The following is an 18,681-nucleotide window of genomic DNA, read 5'->3' as shown; positions in this document are numbered from 1 at the left end:
TGCCACCACTCCCAGCTAATTTTTTTTTTAAGTTTTTTTTAAGACTCGTTCAGGCTAGAGTGCAGTGGCACAGTCTTGGCTCACTGCAACCTCCATCTCTTGTGTTCAAGCGATTCTCCTGCCCCAGCCTCTCAAGTAGCTTGGATTACAGGCACCTACCACTGCGCCTGGCTAATTTTTGTATTTTTAGTAGAGACAGGTTTTTTTTTTTGTTTTGTTTTTTTTTTGAGACGGAGTTTGGCTCTTGTTACCCAGACTGGAGTGCAATGGCGCGATCTCAGCTCACCGCAACCTCCGCCTCCTGGGTTCAGGCAATTCTCCTGCCTCAGCCTCCCCAGCAGCTGGGATTACAGGCACGCGCCACCATGCCCAGCTAATGAGACAGGTTTTCACCATGTTGGCCAGGCTGGTCTCGAACTCCTGACCTCATGATCCACCTGCCTCAGCCTCCCAAAGTGCTGGGGATTACATGTGTGAGCCACCAGGCCCAGCCAAATTTTTGTATTTTTAGTAGAGATGAGTTTTACATGCTGGCCAGGCTGGTCTCAAACTCCTGACCTCAAGTGATCTGCCCTCCTTGGCCTCCCAAAGTACTAGGATTACAGGTCTGAGTGTAGTCTGTATAGAGCACCCAGCCTCTATACAGATTGTTATTATTATTTTTTGAGGTGAAGTCTCGCTGGAGTGCAGTGGCATGATCTCGGCTCACTGCAACCTCTGCCTTCCAGGTTCAAGTGATTCTCCTGCCTCAGCCTCCCGAGTAGCTGGGACTACAGGTGTGCGCCACCACGCCCAGCTAATTTTGTATTTTTTTTTCTTTGAGACAAAGTCTTGCTTTGTCATCAGGCACCAGGCTGGAATGCAGTGGCGCAATCTCGGCTCACTGCAACTTCCGTCTCTCAGGTTCAAGCAGTTCTCCTGCCTCAGCCTCCCAAGTAGCTGGTGCCACCATGCCCAGCTAATTTTTGTATTTTTTTGGTAGAGAGGGGGTTTCACCATGTTGGCCAGGCTGGGCTCAAACTCCTGACCTTTTGATGCCCCCTCTCGGCCCCTCAAAGTGCTGGGATTACAGGCGTGAGCCACTGTACCCAGCCTATATAGATTATTTTTTCAAGGTATAAATGATGTTTGTAAGAATAGTTAAGTTGATTCATTTTGAACTTAAAAATACATTTCATTTTAAGTTAGCTTTGTGGATACCTTATTATAAGTTGGTTAATAACTCAGTTTTTTACTTCGGAAAGCGTAGGAATATACTCATCGCAGAGGAAAATTGACATGGAAGCATTTAGAGTAATAAATCAGCCTTTCTTTATACCCCTTCCTCATACTTGTTTATTTAAAAGTCTGTATGGTGAGTGTGACAAAATCATGAGGGGAAAATCCCTAGGTTTTTATTTTTGTAGGCACTGTTTAACACTTGTTAAGTATTTGATGATTATATGTTTTTTTTAAATTTTTTTTTCACAGAGAATATGAAACTGGTGTCAAAATGACATCCAGATTTGGGAAAACATACAGTAGGAAAGGTGGAAATGGCAGTTCAAAATTTGATGAAGTCTTTTCCAACAAACGGACCACCCTTAGCACAAAATGGGGAGAGACCACATTTATGGCTAAATTAGGGCAGAAGAGGCCGAATTTCAAACCAGATATCCAAGAAATTCCGAAGAAACCTAAAGTGGAAGAAGAAAATACTGGAGATCCTTTTGGATTTGATAGTGATGATGAGTCTCTACCAGTTTCTTCAAAGAATTTAGCCCAGGGTAAGGGTTCTTCTTATTCAGAATCTAGTGAAGCTGCTCAGCTGGAAGAGGTCACTTCAGTACTTGAAGCTAATAGCAAAATTAGTCATGTGGTGGTTGAAGACACTGTTGTATCTGATAAATGCTTCCCTTTGGAGGACACTTCGCTTGGGAAAGAAAAGAGCACAAACCGAATCATAGAAGATGATGCAAGCATAAGTAGCTGTAATAAATTAATAACTTCAGGTAAGTTTTGATTTTCTTTATTAGCCAAGAGAGATTTGTGCAAGAAATTTATTTAAATGATTTAAATTCTAAAATATATATTGTTTGGCCGCATGCGGTGGCCCCAGTGCTTTGGGAGGCCAAGGTGGGCGGATCATGAGGTCAGGAATTTGAGACCAGCCTGACCAACATGGTGAAACCCCATCTCTCTTTCTTTTTTTTTTTTTTTTTTTGAGACAGAGTCTCACTCTGTCACCAGGCACCAGGCTGTAGTGCAGTGGTGTGATCTCGGCTCACTGCAACCTCCGCCTCCCCGGTTCAATCAGCTAATTTTTGTATTTTTTAGTAGAGACGGGGTTTCACCATGTTGGCCAGGATGGTCTCAATCTCTTGACCTCGTGATCCACCACCTCAGCCTCCCAAAGTGCTGGGATTACAGGCATGAGCCACCGTGCCCGGCCAAACCCCATCTCTACTAAAAATACAAAAAACAGCCGGACGTCGTAGTGCACACCTGTAATCCCAGCTACTCATGAGGCTGTGGCAGGAGAATCGCTTGAACCCGGGAGGTGGAGGTTGCAGTGAGCTGAGATTGTGCCACTGCACTCCAACCTGGCACCTGGTGACAGAGCGTGGGCGATAGAGTGAGACTCTGTCTCAAATAAATCCATCCATCCATCCATAAATAAATAAATAAATAAATAAGTGTTTTTTTCTGCACTTAGGATAAATGGGGACTAATGACAGTTTGTAAAAGACATTTAACAACTTTAAAGAAACCAGTTAGAGGTTGAAATATTTAATAAAACAACTTGGATATTAATGTTTAAAGACTTAACTTGGTGTACGTATTGGGAACAGCAATAAGTTTCTAACCCCAATTCCAGTAAGAAATATCTCTTTTTTGTTGTGTTAGGATCACAAAGTATCTCATTTCTATTATTATGGAGGATTTGGATGGTTATTGATAATGAAAATGAGATGAATATTTAAAATGAGGATTAATTAAGAATAATAGACTCTGTTCCAAAACTAGTTCAGAAAGATTAAGGAGGTATTGAGTGGAGACATTAAAGAATTGAACTTGATTCCAAATTGAAATTAGTTTGGGGGCAATAGCAATTTGTATTGATAGATTTTAAACCACAAAACTGATTATATTTTTGAAATGCTAATTTGTAAAAATAGCATCTAGTATTCTCTCCTAAAACAAAATATTTTGTTCGTTCTGTCCTACTCCTGGAAGGGATTTGAGACTTAAGTGGAAAAGGTGCAATTAACTAAAGGACTGAAGAGCTAATATTGAGGGTGTTAGGGAAGAGGTTGGGGAGAGAAGTGGGAGCACTCTATCAGCAGTAGGATAAGGGTGGCACTATATTGAAATTGAAAAAAAAAACCTTAGTTCTTGACTTCTTGGCAAAGTTTAGCAATAATGAAAGGTTATAAGAATCTCAAATTTTGAAAGGAAGTAAACACAAACACAAAACTTTACTGAATTTTTAAGGGGAATTTGTCCTTTGAAGGTTTAATGTAAGGCACGTGAAACAGTACAGTGTGCTAGGCCTTGCATAGTTTTAATGCTGAGCATTTTTCACTCTTTTTCTCACTCTTGGATGAGATGATGAGCCAGCTGTTACTGTCATTCCCTTGATCCTCAGGGTTAATTCTAATTTGGCTGTCCTTACTGCTTTGCCTACATTTCTCCTCAGGCATTGTTCACAAGTTTAGGTTAAATTTGCATTAAAAAGCAGCAAAAAGGGCCAGGTGTCTGTAATCCCAGAACTTTGGGAGGCCAAGTGAATCACCTGAGGTCAGGAGTTCAAGACCAGCCTGGCCAACCTGGTGAAACCCCATCTCTACTAAAAATACAAAAAATTTGTTGGGCGTGGTGGTGGGTGCCTGTAATCCCAGCTACTGGGGAGGCTGAGGCAGGAGAATCACTTGAACTCAGGAGGAGGAGGTTGCAAAGAGCTGAGGTTGTGCCACTGCACTGCAGCCTTGGGCAACAGAGCGAGATGTCATCTCAAAAAAAAAAAAGAAAAGAAAAAAAGCAACCCAGCATAAAAACTTTCCAGGTCAGCTCCTAAAAATGTATTAAAATCATCTTTTTTTTTTTGAGATGGAGTCTTGGTCTGTTGGCCCAGGCTGGAGTGCAGTGGCACAATCTCAGCTAATTGCAAACTCCGCCTTTTGAGTGCAAGTGATTCTCCTGCCTCAGCCTCCCCAGTAGCTGGAGTTACAGGCACCCGACATCATGCTTGGCTAATTTCTGTATTTTTGTAGAGACAAGGTTTTTTTTGTTTTTGTTTTTTGTGAGACAGAGTTTTGCTCTTATTTCCTATGTTGGAGTGCAATGGCGCAGTCTTGGCTCACTGTAACCTCTGCCTCCCGGGTTCAAGTGATTCTCCTGCCTCAGCTTCCTGACTAGCTGGGATTGCAGGCATGTGCCACCGCTTGACTAATACTGTACTTTTAGTAGAGATGGGGTTTCTCCATGTTGGTCCAGCTGGTCTCGAACTCACGACCTCAGGTGATCCACCTGCCTTGGCCTCCCAGAGTACTGGGATTACAGGCGTGAGCCATTACGCCTGGCCCATCAAACTTTTTTGAATGAAAGTGAATTTTAACTCGGGTCTCATACCTGAAGCTCAAAGAGGTTAAGTGTCTAAGGTCAGATAATGGCAGAATTGGAATGAGATTCGTTTATTGTCAACATATTATTGAGCACCTAATGTTTGTCAAACCCCGCTGTACTAGACTCTGCAAATGCTATTCTGCTTGTGTTGTTTGTTGTTTCTACGGATGTTTCTACTGACGTTTCTTGCTGTTTTCAGATAATCTACAGTGTTGTGGGGTGGGTAGGCTGGAGGAAGTAAGATGAAGCTATGCAGGTGGTGAAAATGCTCAAGGTTGACTCCAGCTTCCTTAAGTGTGTGGTCTTTTGAGGAATGGGGCATCATTGGCAGGCAGGGGCCCTGATGGCAGAGTGTATTAATAAAGATGAATGTTTAGGTAAGGGGGAGAAGGAATGTGAAAGTTAATCCTATAAGTAATTGTTTATGTAGCCTTGCTGACAATATATCTTTATGTTCATTCTGTTGGACGTTGGCAGCTAAGTGGGGTAATTGCTTCCCAGTCTATGTAGCTAAATTGTAGTTCTAATGCTGATAGAACTACTGACTCTTGAGTCCAAACTCCATTTAAATTGGTTGGTGAGGAGAAAATACATACTAAAATACAGGTAAATAGATGTTCAAGAACATCTTGTCCTTCTTCCATCCTCCTTCACAAAGGCTCTTGGTGGTCGGGCAATGGTGTAGCACTATGAATATTTCTCTTTTTTTCTCCTCTCCCTTGGCCATCCAGAGCTACAACAACCTTGGCAGCTCCCTGTAGGATAAGAAGTGAACTTTGAGGGAGTACATTTAATTTTCATGGTAGTCTTATCCTGTCTCTAATGTGTGCAAGTTAGTTGTTCTTATAAACCATTTATAAGTTTGTATGTTTGTAAGTTGGTTTTAGGTGTGGGGATGCTCTTTTACTTTGTGACGTTTCCTTTGCCTCTTCCCTCTAAACTTTGGTCATTTTCCTTGTGCCTAGACTGTTTTCTTGCATTATGTTGTCAGTTTTCATTGCCTTTACTCTCACTCAGGAAGCCTTGTAATTTTAGTAGAAATTTAGAAACCCAAACCCAAATTTTTGATAAAAGAGGTCTCTGTAAATCTCAAGTGGTTCCTCACCTTTTTTGCATTAGGGACCCTTCTGAGAATGATAAAGTTTTGAAGTCTTTTCTCCATGCAAGTACTCATGTGCCTACTTAGGTCTCAGAAATCTTAGCAGTCTTTTGCAGGTCATGTTTAGGCAATTTTATTTAAGAACCAGTTGCAAATTTTAACAGCTTGTTCAAAGTGCACTGGTAAAGTTCCATCGTATCCTTCCAGTGGAGTGTTGAGTGTCCTTCCTCATTCATACTATTTTTTGCTGTAGAATTGTATCACATTAGTGAAAAGGGCTTATCCAGGCTCAGGATTATTGTATCATCTGTCCTGGCATTACATTTTTAAGTGTCTTTTTCTCTAGAGGAAAATGTGGTTGATTTTTTTTTTTTTTTTGACACTGTTAAAATTCTTTAAGTACTTTTATAATGGATAGTGCTTTTAAAAATTGTGTTTACCCCGTCTCTACTAAAAATACAAAAAATTAGCTGGGCATGTTGGTGCGTGCCTGTAATCCCGGCTACTCAGGAGGCTGAGGCAGGAGAATTGCCTGAACCCAGGAGGCGGAGGTTGCGGTGAGCCGAGATCGCGCCATTGCACTCCAGCCTGGGTAAAAAGAGTGAAACCCCGTCTAAAAAAAAAAAAAAAAAAAAAAAAAATTGTGTTTCACTTGAAGAGGAAACTCAGGTTGAGTAGTTCACTATAAAACATACAATGGCCGGACATGGTGGCTCTTGCCTGTAATCCCAGCACTTTGGGAGGCTGAGGCGGGGTGGATCGCTTGAGGTCAGGAGTTTGAGACCAGCCTGGCCAAAATGATGAAACCCTGTCTCTAAAAATACAAAAATTAGGTGGGCGTGGTGGTAGGTGCCTTTAATCCAAGGTACTTGGGAGTCTGAAGCACGAGAATGGCCTAAAACAGGGAAGCAGAGCTTGCAGTGAGATGAGTTCGGGCCACTTCACTCCAGCCTGGGTGACAGAGCGAGACTGTCAAAAAACGAAACAAAACATACAATGGGGCCAGAAGCAGTGGCTCACACCTGTAATCCTAGCACTTTGGGAGGCTGAGGTGGGTGGATCACTTGAGGTCGGGAGTTTGAGACCAGCCTGGCCAACATGTTGAAACCCCATCTCTACTAAAAATATAAAAAATTAGCGGGAAATTAGCCTGAACCTGGAAGGTGGTGGTTGCAGTGAGCCGAGATTGTGCCACTGTACTCCAGCCTGGGCAACACAGCAAAGACTCTATCTCAAAAAACAAAACAAAACACAGTGGTTCCCATTTTCCAGACGGATAGATGCCTGGAACCAGAAACAAGATTACAAACTGAATAGATACTGCAGGGAAGGGTTGAGTTGCTAAAATGTCCTATTCCTTAATTTAAACAAGAAGAAAATGTTTATTATGAAACTTTCAGGCACACAAAAATAGAAGAGTAAAAAAAACCTCATGTACTCAATTGTCCACCTCCAATACTTGTTAGTATCTGGCAAATCTTGTTTCATCTATTTTGCATGCTACTCTCCACTTCCCTCCTTTACTTCCTGGATTTTAGAGCTGATTTAGGACTTATCTTTCTATCTGCAAATACTTCTGTATCTAATCTTTAATTTTGAAAACAAATTTCTGATTGCAATTGCTGTTAAAGCCAGTGAGTTATCAGCCAGATGTGCCAATTAAAAATGAACGTTAGCAGGAGCTAGAGGTTCACCCTTCTAAGAGATCTCCAGGTATTCCTTAATGGTTTGAATCAGTGCTGTCTGTCTATTAGAGGTAAAAGAAGGCTTCTCTTGCCTCCTGTCTTTGTGCCATCTTCTACAGGTTTTTAATCTGGACTCTAAAGTGTGCAAAGACTTATATTTCGGCTTGGCACACTTTCCTTGCCAGCCAGCTGGGATTCAGTCTACATATCCTGCCAAATATTGAGATAACTACAGCATAGGCTCTTAATTTGCCCTGACTGGTTTTGTAGCCAGTAAATTTTTTAAATTTGCTTAAAGCTGTAATGAGTATTTGTATAAGAGGGATGGTATTGTCAGGAGATTTTGAACTTAGATTTAGAACTGAAGGTGATTTTTAAGAAAGGGAAATAGGCCAGGAACTTATGACCAGAGATGAGATTGTCATTGGTTAAACTACAGGTGATTAATGAGGATTATTGTTATTATTATTATTTTTTGAGACAGAGTCTCACTCTGTCACCAGGCGCCAGGCCAGAGTGCGGTGACACGACCTCGGCTCACCGCAACCTCTGCATCCCGGGTTCAAGCAATTCTCCTGCCTCAGCCTCCCCGGTAGCTGGGACTACAGGTGTGCGCCACCATGCCCACCTAATTTTTTTGTATTTTTTAGTAGAGACGGGGTTTCACCATGTTGGCCGGGATGGTCTCGATCTCTTGACCTCATGATCCTCCCGCCTCGGCCACCCAAAGTGCTGGGATTACAGGTGTGAGCCACCGCACCCGGCCTATTATTATTTTTTAAACCCTGAAAGGATAGTATCAGCAAGAGTTACTTGCCTTTATTTATTGAATGTATCCGTTGTATAGAATATATTTAAATCATACTTAAAGTCAGATTTTTAAGAGAAGTAGATAATATCAATTATTTCTTTTTTTCTTTTTCTTTTTTGGAGACAGGGTCTCACTCTGTCATCCAGGCTGTCACAGGTTCTACCTTCTGGGCTGAAGCTATCTTCCCTCCTTGGCCTCCCCAGTAGTTGGGAGTACAGGAGTGCACCAATACACTGGGCTAATTTCTAAATTTTTTGTAGAGACAGTGTCTAAGTATGTTGCCCAACCTGGTCCTGAACTCCTGGGCTAAGTGATCCTCTCACCTCTGCCTCCCAAAGTAATTGGGATTATAGGCACCTGCCACGACACCCAGCTAATTTTTTATATTTTTAGTAGAGATGGGGTTTCACCATATTTGCCAGGCTGGTCTCGAACTCCTGACCTGGTGATCTACCCACCTTGGCCTCCCAAAGCACTGGGATTACAGGAGTGACCCACCATGCCCAGCAGTAATTTTCTTTTCTTTTCTTTTTTTCTTTTTTTTTTTTTTTTTTTTTTGATACGGAGCCTTATACTGTCAGCTGGGCTGGAGTGCAGTGGAGTGCTCTCAGCTCATTGCAGTCTTCGATTCCCAGGTTCAAGTGATTCCTGGCTCAGCCTCCCGAGTAGTTGGGATTACAGGTGCCCACCACCAAGTTCGGCTAATTTTTTGTATTTTTAGTAGAGACGGGTTTCACTATGTTGGTTGGCCAGGCTGGTCTTGAACTCCTGACCTCATGATCTGAACACCTTAGCCTCCCAAAGTGGGATTATAGGTGTGAGCCACCATGCCTGGCATATTTTCTTTTTAATAAGAATGATGAGCCAGGTGTGGTGTCTCACAACTGTAATACCAACACTTGGGGAGGCCAAAGTGGGAGGATGGGTTGAGCCCAGGAGTTCAGAACCAGCCTGGTCAACATAGTGACATCTCATTTCTACAAAAGAAAAAAGAAATTAGCCCTTTGTGTTGGGGTGCACCCGTAGTTCCAGCTGCTTGTGAGACTGAGTTGAGGATCACTTGAGCCCAGGAGTTCAAGGCTGCTGTGAGCCATGATTGGGTCACAGCCTGGGCAACAAAAGCAAGATATACCATCTCAGAAACAAAATGAGAGTGATGACCAGACTATTGTTAATACTTACCAAGTAATGCTGACTTCATTTTTATAGATATTTTCTACTTTTTTTGTGTGTGTTTGTATATACAAAGGAAATTCAACATTATGTAAATTATGAAAGAGGCATTATAATTTTAAGTAAATTCATTTTGTTCTAAAGCAGAACTTTTATTTCTTACTCAGATTTTCTGAATAAAAGGAGTATTCTCAAGGTTTGTGTATTAACAAAAGCATGGGAGACAACTAACAAGGTTCTCCTCAGATCCAGATTGAATACCAGTCATAGGGTAAAATATGAAATTTATAAATAGTCTCTGTACTTTAGAGTTATTGACTTCTGCTGGTCATGATAAGAACTTGCTTCTAACGTGATGTCAGCACTTTTATATTAATACATTATGCTTTTCAGAGCATCTTTCATAAGTATTCTGTGCTTTTAGAACTTGGAGCCAGATTATACTTCATGAATTTTTCTTGTCTGGCACTTATGCCTTTAGGAAGTGGTCTTCCACTTTCCTAGACCCCTGATGGTAGAGGAAAATGAGCTTGATCATAGGAAGGTCTAGGTGATGCCTCCTTCCAGCTATTCAGCTATTATTTTAGTGTCTATGCACAAGATGGACTCAGTTGCATTTTTTGCATTGTACTGGAGAAGATAGAATAAAGAATCCACAAGTGTGTTGAAAACTAAGGAAAAAATATAGAGCGCTGTGGGAGTGTAGCACTCTGGGCTTATTTGCTTGTCCTGGGGGTGTGGATATGTAGGCAAGGCTGACATTTAACCTGAGACCTGTTGGTGGACTGAGAAAGGATAGTAGTGGCGGAGTTTGGTGACATGAGTGATGAGGAAGGAGACATCAAGAATGATTCCCAGCTATGTAATGTGAGCAGCAGAGCAGATGGTAGTGTCATTTATTTACTGAGATGGGGAACATTTTGACAGAAAGTTTGAGTTCAGTTTTGGGCACATTGGGTTTGAGATGTTTGTAAGATATGTTTAAATAGCAGATTTGCTGGAATGAAGCTGAAATAAGCCTTGATTAGCTAGAGACAATTAATTTGAAATTCAGTATATAAATATTATTTGAAAAGAAAGGATTAGTTGAAGGCATTAAAGAGTGTAAGAGGAAAAAGTATTAGGACTGTGCTGTAAAGAACTTAGAACACTAATGGAAGGAGTGAAGAGGAAGAAACTAAAAAGGAAATTAAGTAGGAGCCACTAGAGCAGCTTAAGGGAATCCAGGGGAGTGATAGATTATAAAAGCCAACATGAAAGTGTTTCAGAAAATATTGACTGAATCGGAATGCTGCTGCAGTCAACTAAAGTGGGGACTCCAAGGCAGACCTTGGATTTGCAGCTTGGATTGGAGTCATCTAAGGGGTGAGGAAATGGGGGTAACAAATGTTTACAGCTTGTTAAAGATGTTTGAAGGGAGGAGAACAAAAAGGGCAGCTAGAGGGATGTGAGGGATTCTGGATAGTTTAATGCATGGGATCTAAGGCACAAGAGAGCAGTTTTGGAAGGAGGAAAGATGAGTAAAAAGATGAGCTTAGTGGAAAGACATAAGAGAAGGTGGTTTTTAGGTAAAAGTGTTTTTCCCTCCCCTATAAAGTGACTAAAGAGGTAGTATTACTGAAAGGGAGAAAGACAGATTAACTTGGGGGATTTAGGGGAACAGGAAAGAGTTCAGATGTTACTAAAAGTGGGAAAGTGTGTTGTCTAGAGACAGTAGAATTTCTAGCCATTATTGAGGCCTTAGTTGAAGTTGCTGTCCCTAAAAATTAGCTGGGCACGTCCCAGCTTCTCGGGAGGCTGAGGAGAATTGCTTGAACTTGGGAGGCTGAGGTTGCAGTGAGCCGAGATCGTGCCACTGCACTCCAGCCTGGGCAACCTGGCGAGAAAAACGAAAAAAAAAACAAAAAACACATGGTCACTAATCTACCTATTGTGTGAGTATGTTTTTCCCCCTTCTTTAGTAGGACCCGTTATCTGGAACCTGCACAGAATACAGAATATTGGATAAAATTATTAGAATTGGCCTTGATAGACATTTTGTCACTCAGCATGTAGAATGAAGAGATAGAGAAGCAAGAGAATTGAGGGTGGTATTGCCCAGAGAGTGATTGAGAAGATAAACTGTGGAATTTAAAATGTTGAGTGCCTGGACAGGGCTAATAAATAGGAGAAAGGGGAGAAGAGGGGTAGTATACTGAGAGTCTTCTTTAGTAAAAATGACGAATGGGTGTACTGGCACAAGCAAATTGGTTGGTTGGTAGGTTGTGATAAAAATGTGGGTTATCTGATTTTAATGTTTAAGAAAGTGAAGCATTTTAGGACATGCAGCAAACTTCTGGATGAAACTGTGAGAACTGGTGGCTGAGATGGAATGTGGGAGATTGTCGATGAGATAAGGTTAAACTGGGAAGTCAGAGGGTTGGAATTTGGTGGAATTCAGTGTGATAGCAAAATTGGTATAGAGGAGTAGATTATAAATCTGGTGTAAAATCCTTAGATACATTAAGGGTGAATAAGAGATTATTGGATGCCAGGTATTAGGAAGATTAGAGGGTAACTAACACAAGCCTCAAAAGAAGGGGCTTTAGTTTTTTTGTTTGTTTGTTTTTGTTTTTCCTTGAGACGGAGTCTTGCTGTGTTGCCCAGGCTGGAGTGCAGTGGCACAATCTTGGCTCACTGCAACCTCCACCTCCCAGGTTCAGGCAATTGCCTTGCCTCAGCCTCCTGAGTAGCTGGGATTACAGGCACTTGCCACTATACCTGGCTAATTTTTGTATTTTTAGAAGAGATGGGGTTTCACTATATTGGCCAGGATGGTCTCTATCTCTTGACCTCGTGATCCACCCACCTCAGTGTCCCATAGTGCTGGGATTACAGGCATGAGCAACCGTGCCTGGCCTTTTTTTTTTTTTTAATAATATTTCCTCATTTATTTTTGTTGTATTAATATTATTATTTGTTTAGTCTTACACAAGAAAAAGAAGCCAAGAAGGGGCTTTTATATAACTGGGTGGAGGAGTAATCATTTCATAAAGAGGCTCTGGAGAATCAGCATATCAATGTCCCCAAACTGTCCTGATCTGAAATAGTAGGGAGGGCTGCTGGAGAAGAGGCACCCTTACTTAGTCAAGTGTAGGGCAAGGAAGTGGTAGAAAGAATGAACCCCAGGTATCCTTTTTATTTTTTTTTTAGAAACAGAGTCTTACTCTGTTGCCCAGGCTAGAGTGCAGTGGCATGATCATAGCTCACTGCAACCTTAAACTCCTGCGCTTAAGTGATCCTTCTGCCCACACTTCTTGAGTAGCTAGGACTATAGGAATGTGCCACCATGCCAGGCTGATTTTCAAAATTATTTTGCAGAGACAGATTCTTGCTCTTTTGCCTAGGCTGGCTGGTCTTCGACTCCTGGATACAAGTGATTCCCCTGCTTTGGTCCCCCTCAGTGCTGGGTTTGTAGGCGTGAGCCATCATGCCTGGCCAATATTGACATTTTATTTTATTTTATTTTATTATTTATTTATTTATTTAAATTAAAACATTTTAAAATTTCTTTTTTTTCTTTTTTTTTTTTTTGTGTTTTTTTTTTTTTTTGATATGGTTTTTTTTTTTTTTTTCCTAGGCCGGGGGGATAAGAAACGATCTCGGCTCACCGCAACCTCCGCCTCCTGGGTTCAGGCAATTCTCCTGCCTCAGCCTCCTGAGTAGCTGGGATTACAGGCACACACCACCATGCCCAGCTGATTTTTTGTAGTTTTAGTAGAGACGGGGTTTCACCGTGTTGACCAGGATGGTCTTGATCTCTTGACCTCGTGATCCACCCGCCTCGGCCTCCCAAAGTGCTGGGATTACAGGCGTGAGCCACCGCGCCCGGCCTAAAATTTCTTATACATAATAGAGACCATGTTGGCCAGTGTGGTCTCAATCTCTTGACCTTGTGATCCATCTGCCTTGGCCTCCCAAAGTGCTGGGATTACAGGTGTGAGCCACCGACCTTTTAAAATATAGCATTCAGTTTAGGTATCATAGTGATTTATTTTAACTTTTTAAATTGTAAAATAAAAGTAAAACATACAGAAAACACAAGAGGTCTAGCTTAATTAATTACTAGAAGAGGAACACTCCTAAAACCATTACCTAGGTTAAGAAATAGGATTGTGCCAGCCACTCTAGAAACTCATGCATCGCTTCCTTCTTCCTCACTCTCAAAGTAGCTGCTATCCTATCTTTTATCAAAATCTTTTTTTTTTTTTTTTTTTTTTTTTTGGGAGACAGGCTCTTGCTCCGTCGCCCAGGCTGGAGTGCAGTCGTACAATCATATTTCACTGCAGCCTCAATCTTCTGGGCACAAGTGATCCTTCTGCCTCAGCCTCCTAAGAAGCTGGGACCACAGGTGTGTGCCATTATGGCCAGCTAATTTATTTTATTTTATTTATCTATTTTATTTTATTTTTTTGAAACAGAGTCTCACTGTCACCCAGGCTGGAGTGCAATAGCGAGATCTCACTGCAACCTCTGCCTCCTGGTTCAAGCCATTCTCCTGCCTCAGCCTGTTGAGTAGCTGCGATTACAGGTGCCTGCCACAATGCACGACTATTTTTTGTATTTTTAGTAGAAACAGGGTTTCACCATGTTAGGCTGGTCTTGAACTCCTGGCCTCCCAAAGTGTTGGGATTACAGGCGTACACCATGCCAGGCCAATTTTTTTTTAATTTTTGTAGAGATTGAGGTCTTAAACTCCTCCCCAAAGTATTGGGATTACTGTCATGAACCGCTGCTCTGCCTTATAATTTCTTGCTTGCAAATGCCATATTTACTTGCTGTTCATTCTCTTTTTAAAATTTTTTCTTTAATTAATTTTTCTTTCTTACAAGCACCCATTATGCCCCAGAAAGTGTTCACTTTCATATGTTTAAAAAAATAGAGCACGTTCTTCAATAGCCAGAATATTTGTAGTGTTCCTTTTTCTTTTTGAAGTTGTATTTGTATCCTACTTCCCCTTCAGAATTTTATCCTATTGATTATAATATTTATGTTTAGACTTTCAATGGTCACCCTTTTCATAATTCTTGGTACAAAAGTATGTGTATGCATTTAAATTCAAACTTTTAAGAGCTGTGACTGTGTGCAGTGGCTCATGCTTATAATCCCAGCACTTTGGGAGCCTGAGGCGAGCAGATCACTTGAGGTCAGGAGTTTGAGACCATCCTGGCCACCATGGTGAAACCCCATCTCTACTAAAAATGGAAAAATTAGCTGGGAATGGTGGCATGCACCCATAGTCCCAGCAACTCAGGAGGTTGAGACCGGAGAATCACTTGAATGGGGTAGGCGGAGATTGCGCCACTGCCTGGGTGACAGCTAGACTCTTTCTCAAAAAAAAAAAAAAAAAAAAAAAAAGCTGGTCGCTGTGGCTGAAGCCTGTAATCTCAGTATTTTGGGAGGCTGAGATGGGAGGATTGCTTGAGTCCAGGAGTTTGAGACCAGCCTGGGCAACATAGGGAGACCCTGTCTATCAAAAAAAACCCCACAGCTTTTAGGAATTTTATGTGACTGTAATGCTCTAAACTGTTTTAAAAATGATTCTGTACTACATCATGGTCACAGTTAACAATGCAAACTTTTATTTTGTTAATCAAATGCTCTCAGCAGAATATTTGATCAAGCTTGAATGCTATAATCAAACTTGAATCATATATAAATATATGTATATATATTTTGGAGATGAAATCTCACTCTGTTGCTTAGGCTGGAGTGCAGTGGTGTAATCTCACCTCATTGCAGCTTCTCTGCCTCCGGTGTTCAAGCAATTCTCTTGCCTCAGCCTCCCGAGTAGCTGGGATTACAGGCGCCCGCCACCATGCCCAGCTAAGTTTTGTATTTTTAGTAGGGACAGGGTTTCGCCATGTTGGTCAGGCTGGCCTTGAACTCCTTACTTCAGGTGATTCGCCCGCCTCGGCCTCCCAAAGTGCTGGGATTACAGGCATGAGCCACTGTGCCCGGCTGAATGCTATATATAAAGACAAAATTAGGCCGGGCACAGTGGCTCACGCCTGTAATCCCAGCACTTTGGGAGGCTGAGGCAGACGGATCACGAGGTCAGGAGTTTGAGACCATCCTAGCCAACATGGTGAAACCCCATCTCTATAGTCCCAGCTACTCGGGAGACTGAGGCAGGAAACTCGCTTGAACCTGGGAGACGGAGGTTGCAGTGACCCGAGATCGCACCACTGAAATCCAGCCTGGTGACAGCACAAGAAAAAAAATGATAAAATTTATTGGAAATTTACCTTTTAAGAGATGAGTGGGCCTTTTTCAATTAGTTTATATATATCTGAATCTGAATGAATATTATCGCTAGCATATATAAAGGTTTTGGAAAAAATTTTTTTGGCATCAATTCTATTCCTATTTTTTGTTCATTGTTGTTGAGATGGAGCCTCGCTGTTGCCCAGGCTGGTGTGCTACTCACTGTTGTGATCACAACACTGCAGCCTCAGACTCCTGGCCTCAAATGAACTGTTGGCCACAGTGCCCTGGGTAGCTCTGGGTGGGACTACAAGTGTGTACTACTGTGTCTCTGTTATTCCTGTTTCAACTTTTTAATGTGAATGTTGAGAAGCCATAAATTAACAAAATAAAGATAAGAATGGTAAGAGTTTTGTTATAGCAGTTTCTATTATTTGAATTCTGGTGTGGTTTTTTTTTTTGTTTTGTTTTTGAGATGGAGTTTTGCTCTTTTTGCCCAGGCTGGAGTGCAGTAGCATGATCTCAGCTCACTGCAACCTCCACCTTCTGGGTTCAAGCAATTTTCCTACCTCAATCTCCCGAGTAGTTGGGATTATAGATGCCTGCCACCATATTTTTGGTAGAGTTGGGATTTCACCGTGTTGGCCAGGATGGTCTCGAATTCCTGACCTCAGGTGATCTATCTGCCTTGGCCTCCCAAAGTGCTGGGGTTACAGGCATGAGCCACCTTGCCCGGCCTATTACTTGAATTCCTGTGTGCCACAAAGCATGTGGTAATCATAAAAATTCATTGGAATAATGAATCAATTTGTTATGTCTTTTCGATTTTGTGAAAAGCAATTAATTGGAAACCACCTGACATCCAAGGGATTTGTTACCCACACAGGAAAGTTTTACTTAATTATGAAGTACAGAAACCAACAATCTATCACATTATTTCTTTATAGGTCATGTGAAGGGTTGGAGGAATGTACCATATAAGATTAGGGATAGGAGAGCAATATGCTGTTACTGATACTTGTGATAGCATATTGGGAGAAGAGCGATTGGTTAATCCCAGGTGGGTTGGCACATCAGTTTTTGGAACAATATGCACCTGGAGGTTGAGGATTTAGAAGTGAATTTCCTTAAAACGCAGTTGTACCTATATTTGGAAGGCCTTTGTATACCTCCGGGGGTATGTGTCTCTAGATTGGAGAGTTAATTGCCATCTTGAAGGGAGGACCAAGGTTGAGGGGTGGCTGGGGTGTGTGGTGTCTTTCCTATTCTGCTGCGAGGGTGGGGCGGAGATGGGTAGCTTCCGCAGGAGGCCAGGGAGCAAACAAGTTCCTTGATGTGCAGATAAGCTGTGGCAGTTGGCTGGGAAGCTCCCCACAGGCTGTGTTGGTGGAGGTTAGGGGAAGGTTGTGGTAACTTGGATGGTTCTGTGTAGGAGCCAAACTAAGTAGTACTTTTGAAATTGTTTTTAGTTTAGTGTTTTATCTTTAAAATTGCATCTAAATTTTATATTTTATTTTTATTTTTTATTTTAGAGATAGGGTTTAACCATGTTGGTCAGGCTGGTCTTGAACTCCTAACCTCAGGTGATCTGCCCACCTTGGCCTCCCAAAGTGCTGGTATTATAGGCGTGAGCCACCATGCCAGGCCGAATTTTGTATTTTATAGGTAGGCCTTATAAAGCATAAAATGTTTTGGGTTACATTTAACTGTTTTTTGGTTCCCCACCCCCCTCCCCCACACGGAGTCTCACTCTGTCGCCCAGGCTGAGAGCAGTGGTGTGTTCTCGGCTCACTGCAGCCACTTTCCCCCGGGTTCAAGTGATTCTCTTGCCTCAGCCTCCTGAGTAGCTGGGATAACAGGTGCGTAGCACCACTCATGGCTAATTTTTGTATTGTTAGTAGAGATGGGATTTCACCATGTTGGCCAGGCTGGTCTCAAACTATTGACCTCAAGTAATCTGCTCACCCCAGCCTCCCAAAGTGCCAAGATTACAGGCGTGAGCCACAGCACCTGGCCTTAACAGTTTTTTTTTTTGAGAGGGAGTTTCGCTCTTGTTACCCAGGCTTGAGTGCGATGGCGCGATCTCGGCTCACCGCAACCTCCGCCTCCTGGGTTCAGGCAATTATCCTGCCTCAGCCTCCTGAGTAGCTGGGATTACAGGCATGCACCACCATACCCAGCTAATTTTTTGTATTTTTAGTAGAGACGGGGTTTCACCATGTTGACCAGGTTGGTGTCGATCTCTTGACCTCGTGATCCACCCACCTTGGCCTCCCAAAGTGCTAGGATTACAGGCGTGAGCCACCGCACCCGGCGCCTTAACTGTTTTAAAAAATAATTTTTACCTTTAAATCTTTGAGTAAAGATTTGCTCACCTAAGATGTCCTGTGTTTTTTCTGTGGCTTTCTAGGTGCCTCTGATGACTAGCCAAATGCCCTTATTAGCAGTGAAAAGTAAATTCCCTTATACTGAAACAAACATTGTTAACAGTTTTTTACACAATTTTTAATAGGCACAGCATGTATGTCTATGTTTGTATTCTTGTTTTGTTTTGGAGAGGAAGTCTTGCTTTTATCCGGGCTCACCGCAAGCTCTGCCTCCTGGGTTCAAGCGATTCTCCTGCCTCAGCCTCCTGAGTAGCTGGGATTACAGGCAACTGTCACCATGCCTGACTAATTTTTGTATTTTTAGTAGAGATGGGGTTTCACCATGTTGGCCAGGCTGGTCTTGAACTCCCGATCTCAGGTGACCCACCCGCCTCAACCTCCCAAAGTGTTGGGATTACAGGCGTGAGCTACCTAGCATTTCAGTTTTTAGCAGCCACCGCTAGAGGTAGTGTAATACAGCTTGGTATGGGTCTTTTTATGAAGTCTCTTTTGGCTATTGGTTTAATTGGCCACCTTGGCAGGCATTAGCTTCTCTGGGTCTCCTTTTCTCATCTGTGTAATGATGGGTTTGGTAAGTAGTCAAAGAAATATCTTCATTTTCTTTTCTTTCTTTTTTTATTTTATTTTTTTTTAAGATGGGGTTTCACCATGTTGGTCAGGCTGGTCTTGAGCTCC

The 18,681-nt window shown here is 42.1% G+C and overlaps 1 protein-coding gene across 8 annotated transcripts in view; it reads left to right on the top strand.

Moving 5' to 3' along the window:
• Nucleotides 1-18,681, top strand: part of WAPL (WAPL cohesin release factor) — a 102,166-nt gene that overhangs the window by 3,399 nt on the left and 80,086 nt on the right. For 7 of the 8 annotated variants that reach the window (XM_032266945.1, XM_032266943.1, XM_032266947.1 and 4 more), the window contains exon 2: nt 1,471-1,991. The exons of the other annotated variant lie outside the window; for it this stretch is intronic. In XM_032266945.1, the coding sequence (XP_032122836.1) occupies nt 1,493-1,991 (499 nt within the window). In that variant the 5' untranslated portion in view covers nt 1,471-1,492. The remainder of the gene's footprint in view (nt 1-1,470; nt 1,992-18,681) is intronic. 8 annotated transcript variants of the gene reach the window in all.

The sequence above is a fragment of the Sapajus apella genome, unplaced genomic scaffold (genome assembly GCF_009761245.1).
Source record: "Sapajus apella isolate SASKATOON/1434 unplaced genomic scaffold, GSC_monkey_1.0 scaffold163, whole genome shotgun sequence".
Classification (NCBI taxonomy): domain Eukaryota; kingdom Metazoa; phylum Chordata; class Mammalia; order Primates; family Cebidae; genus Sapajus; species Sapajus apella.
The sequence above is the reverse complement of the archived record's forward strand: the minus strand, read 5'-3'. Positions and strand labels throughout refer to the sequence as shown.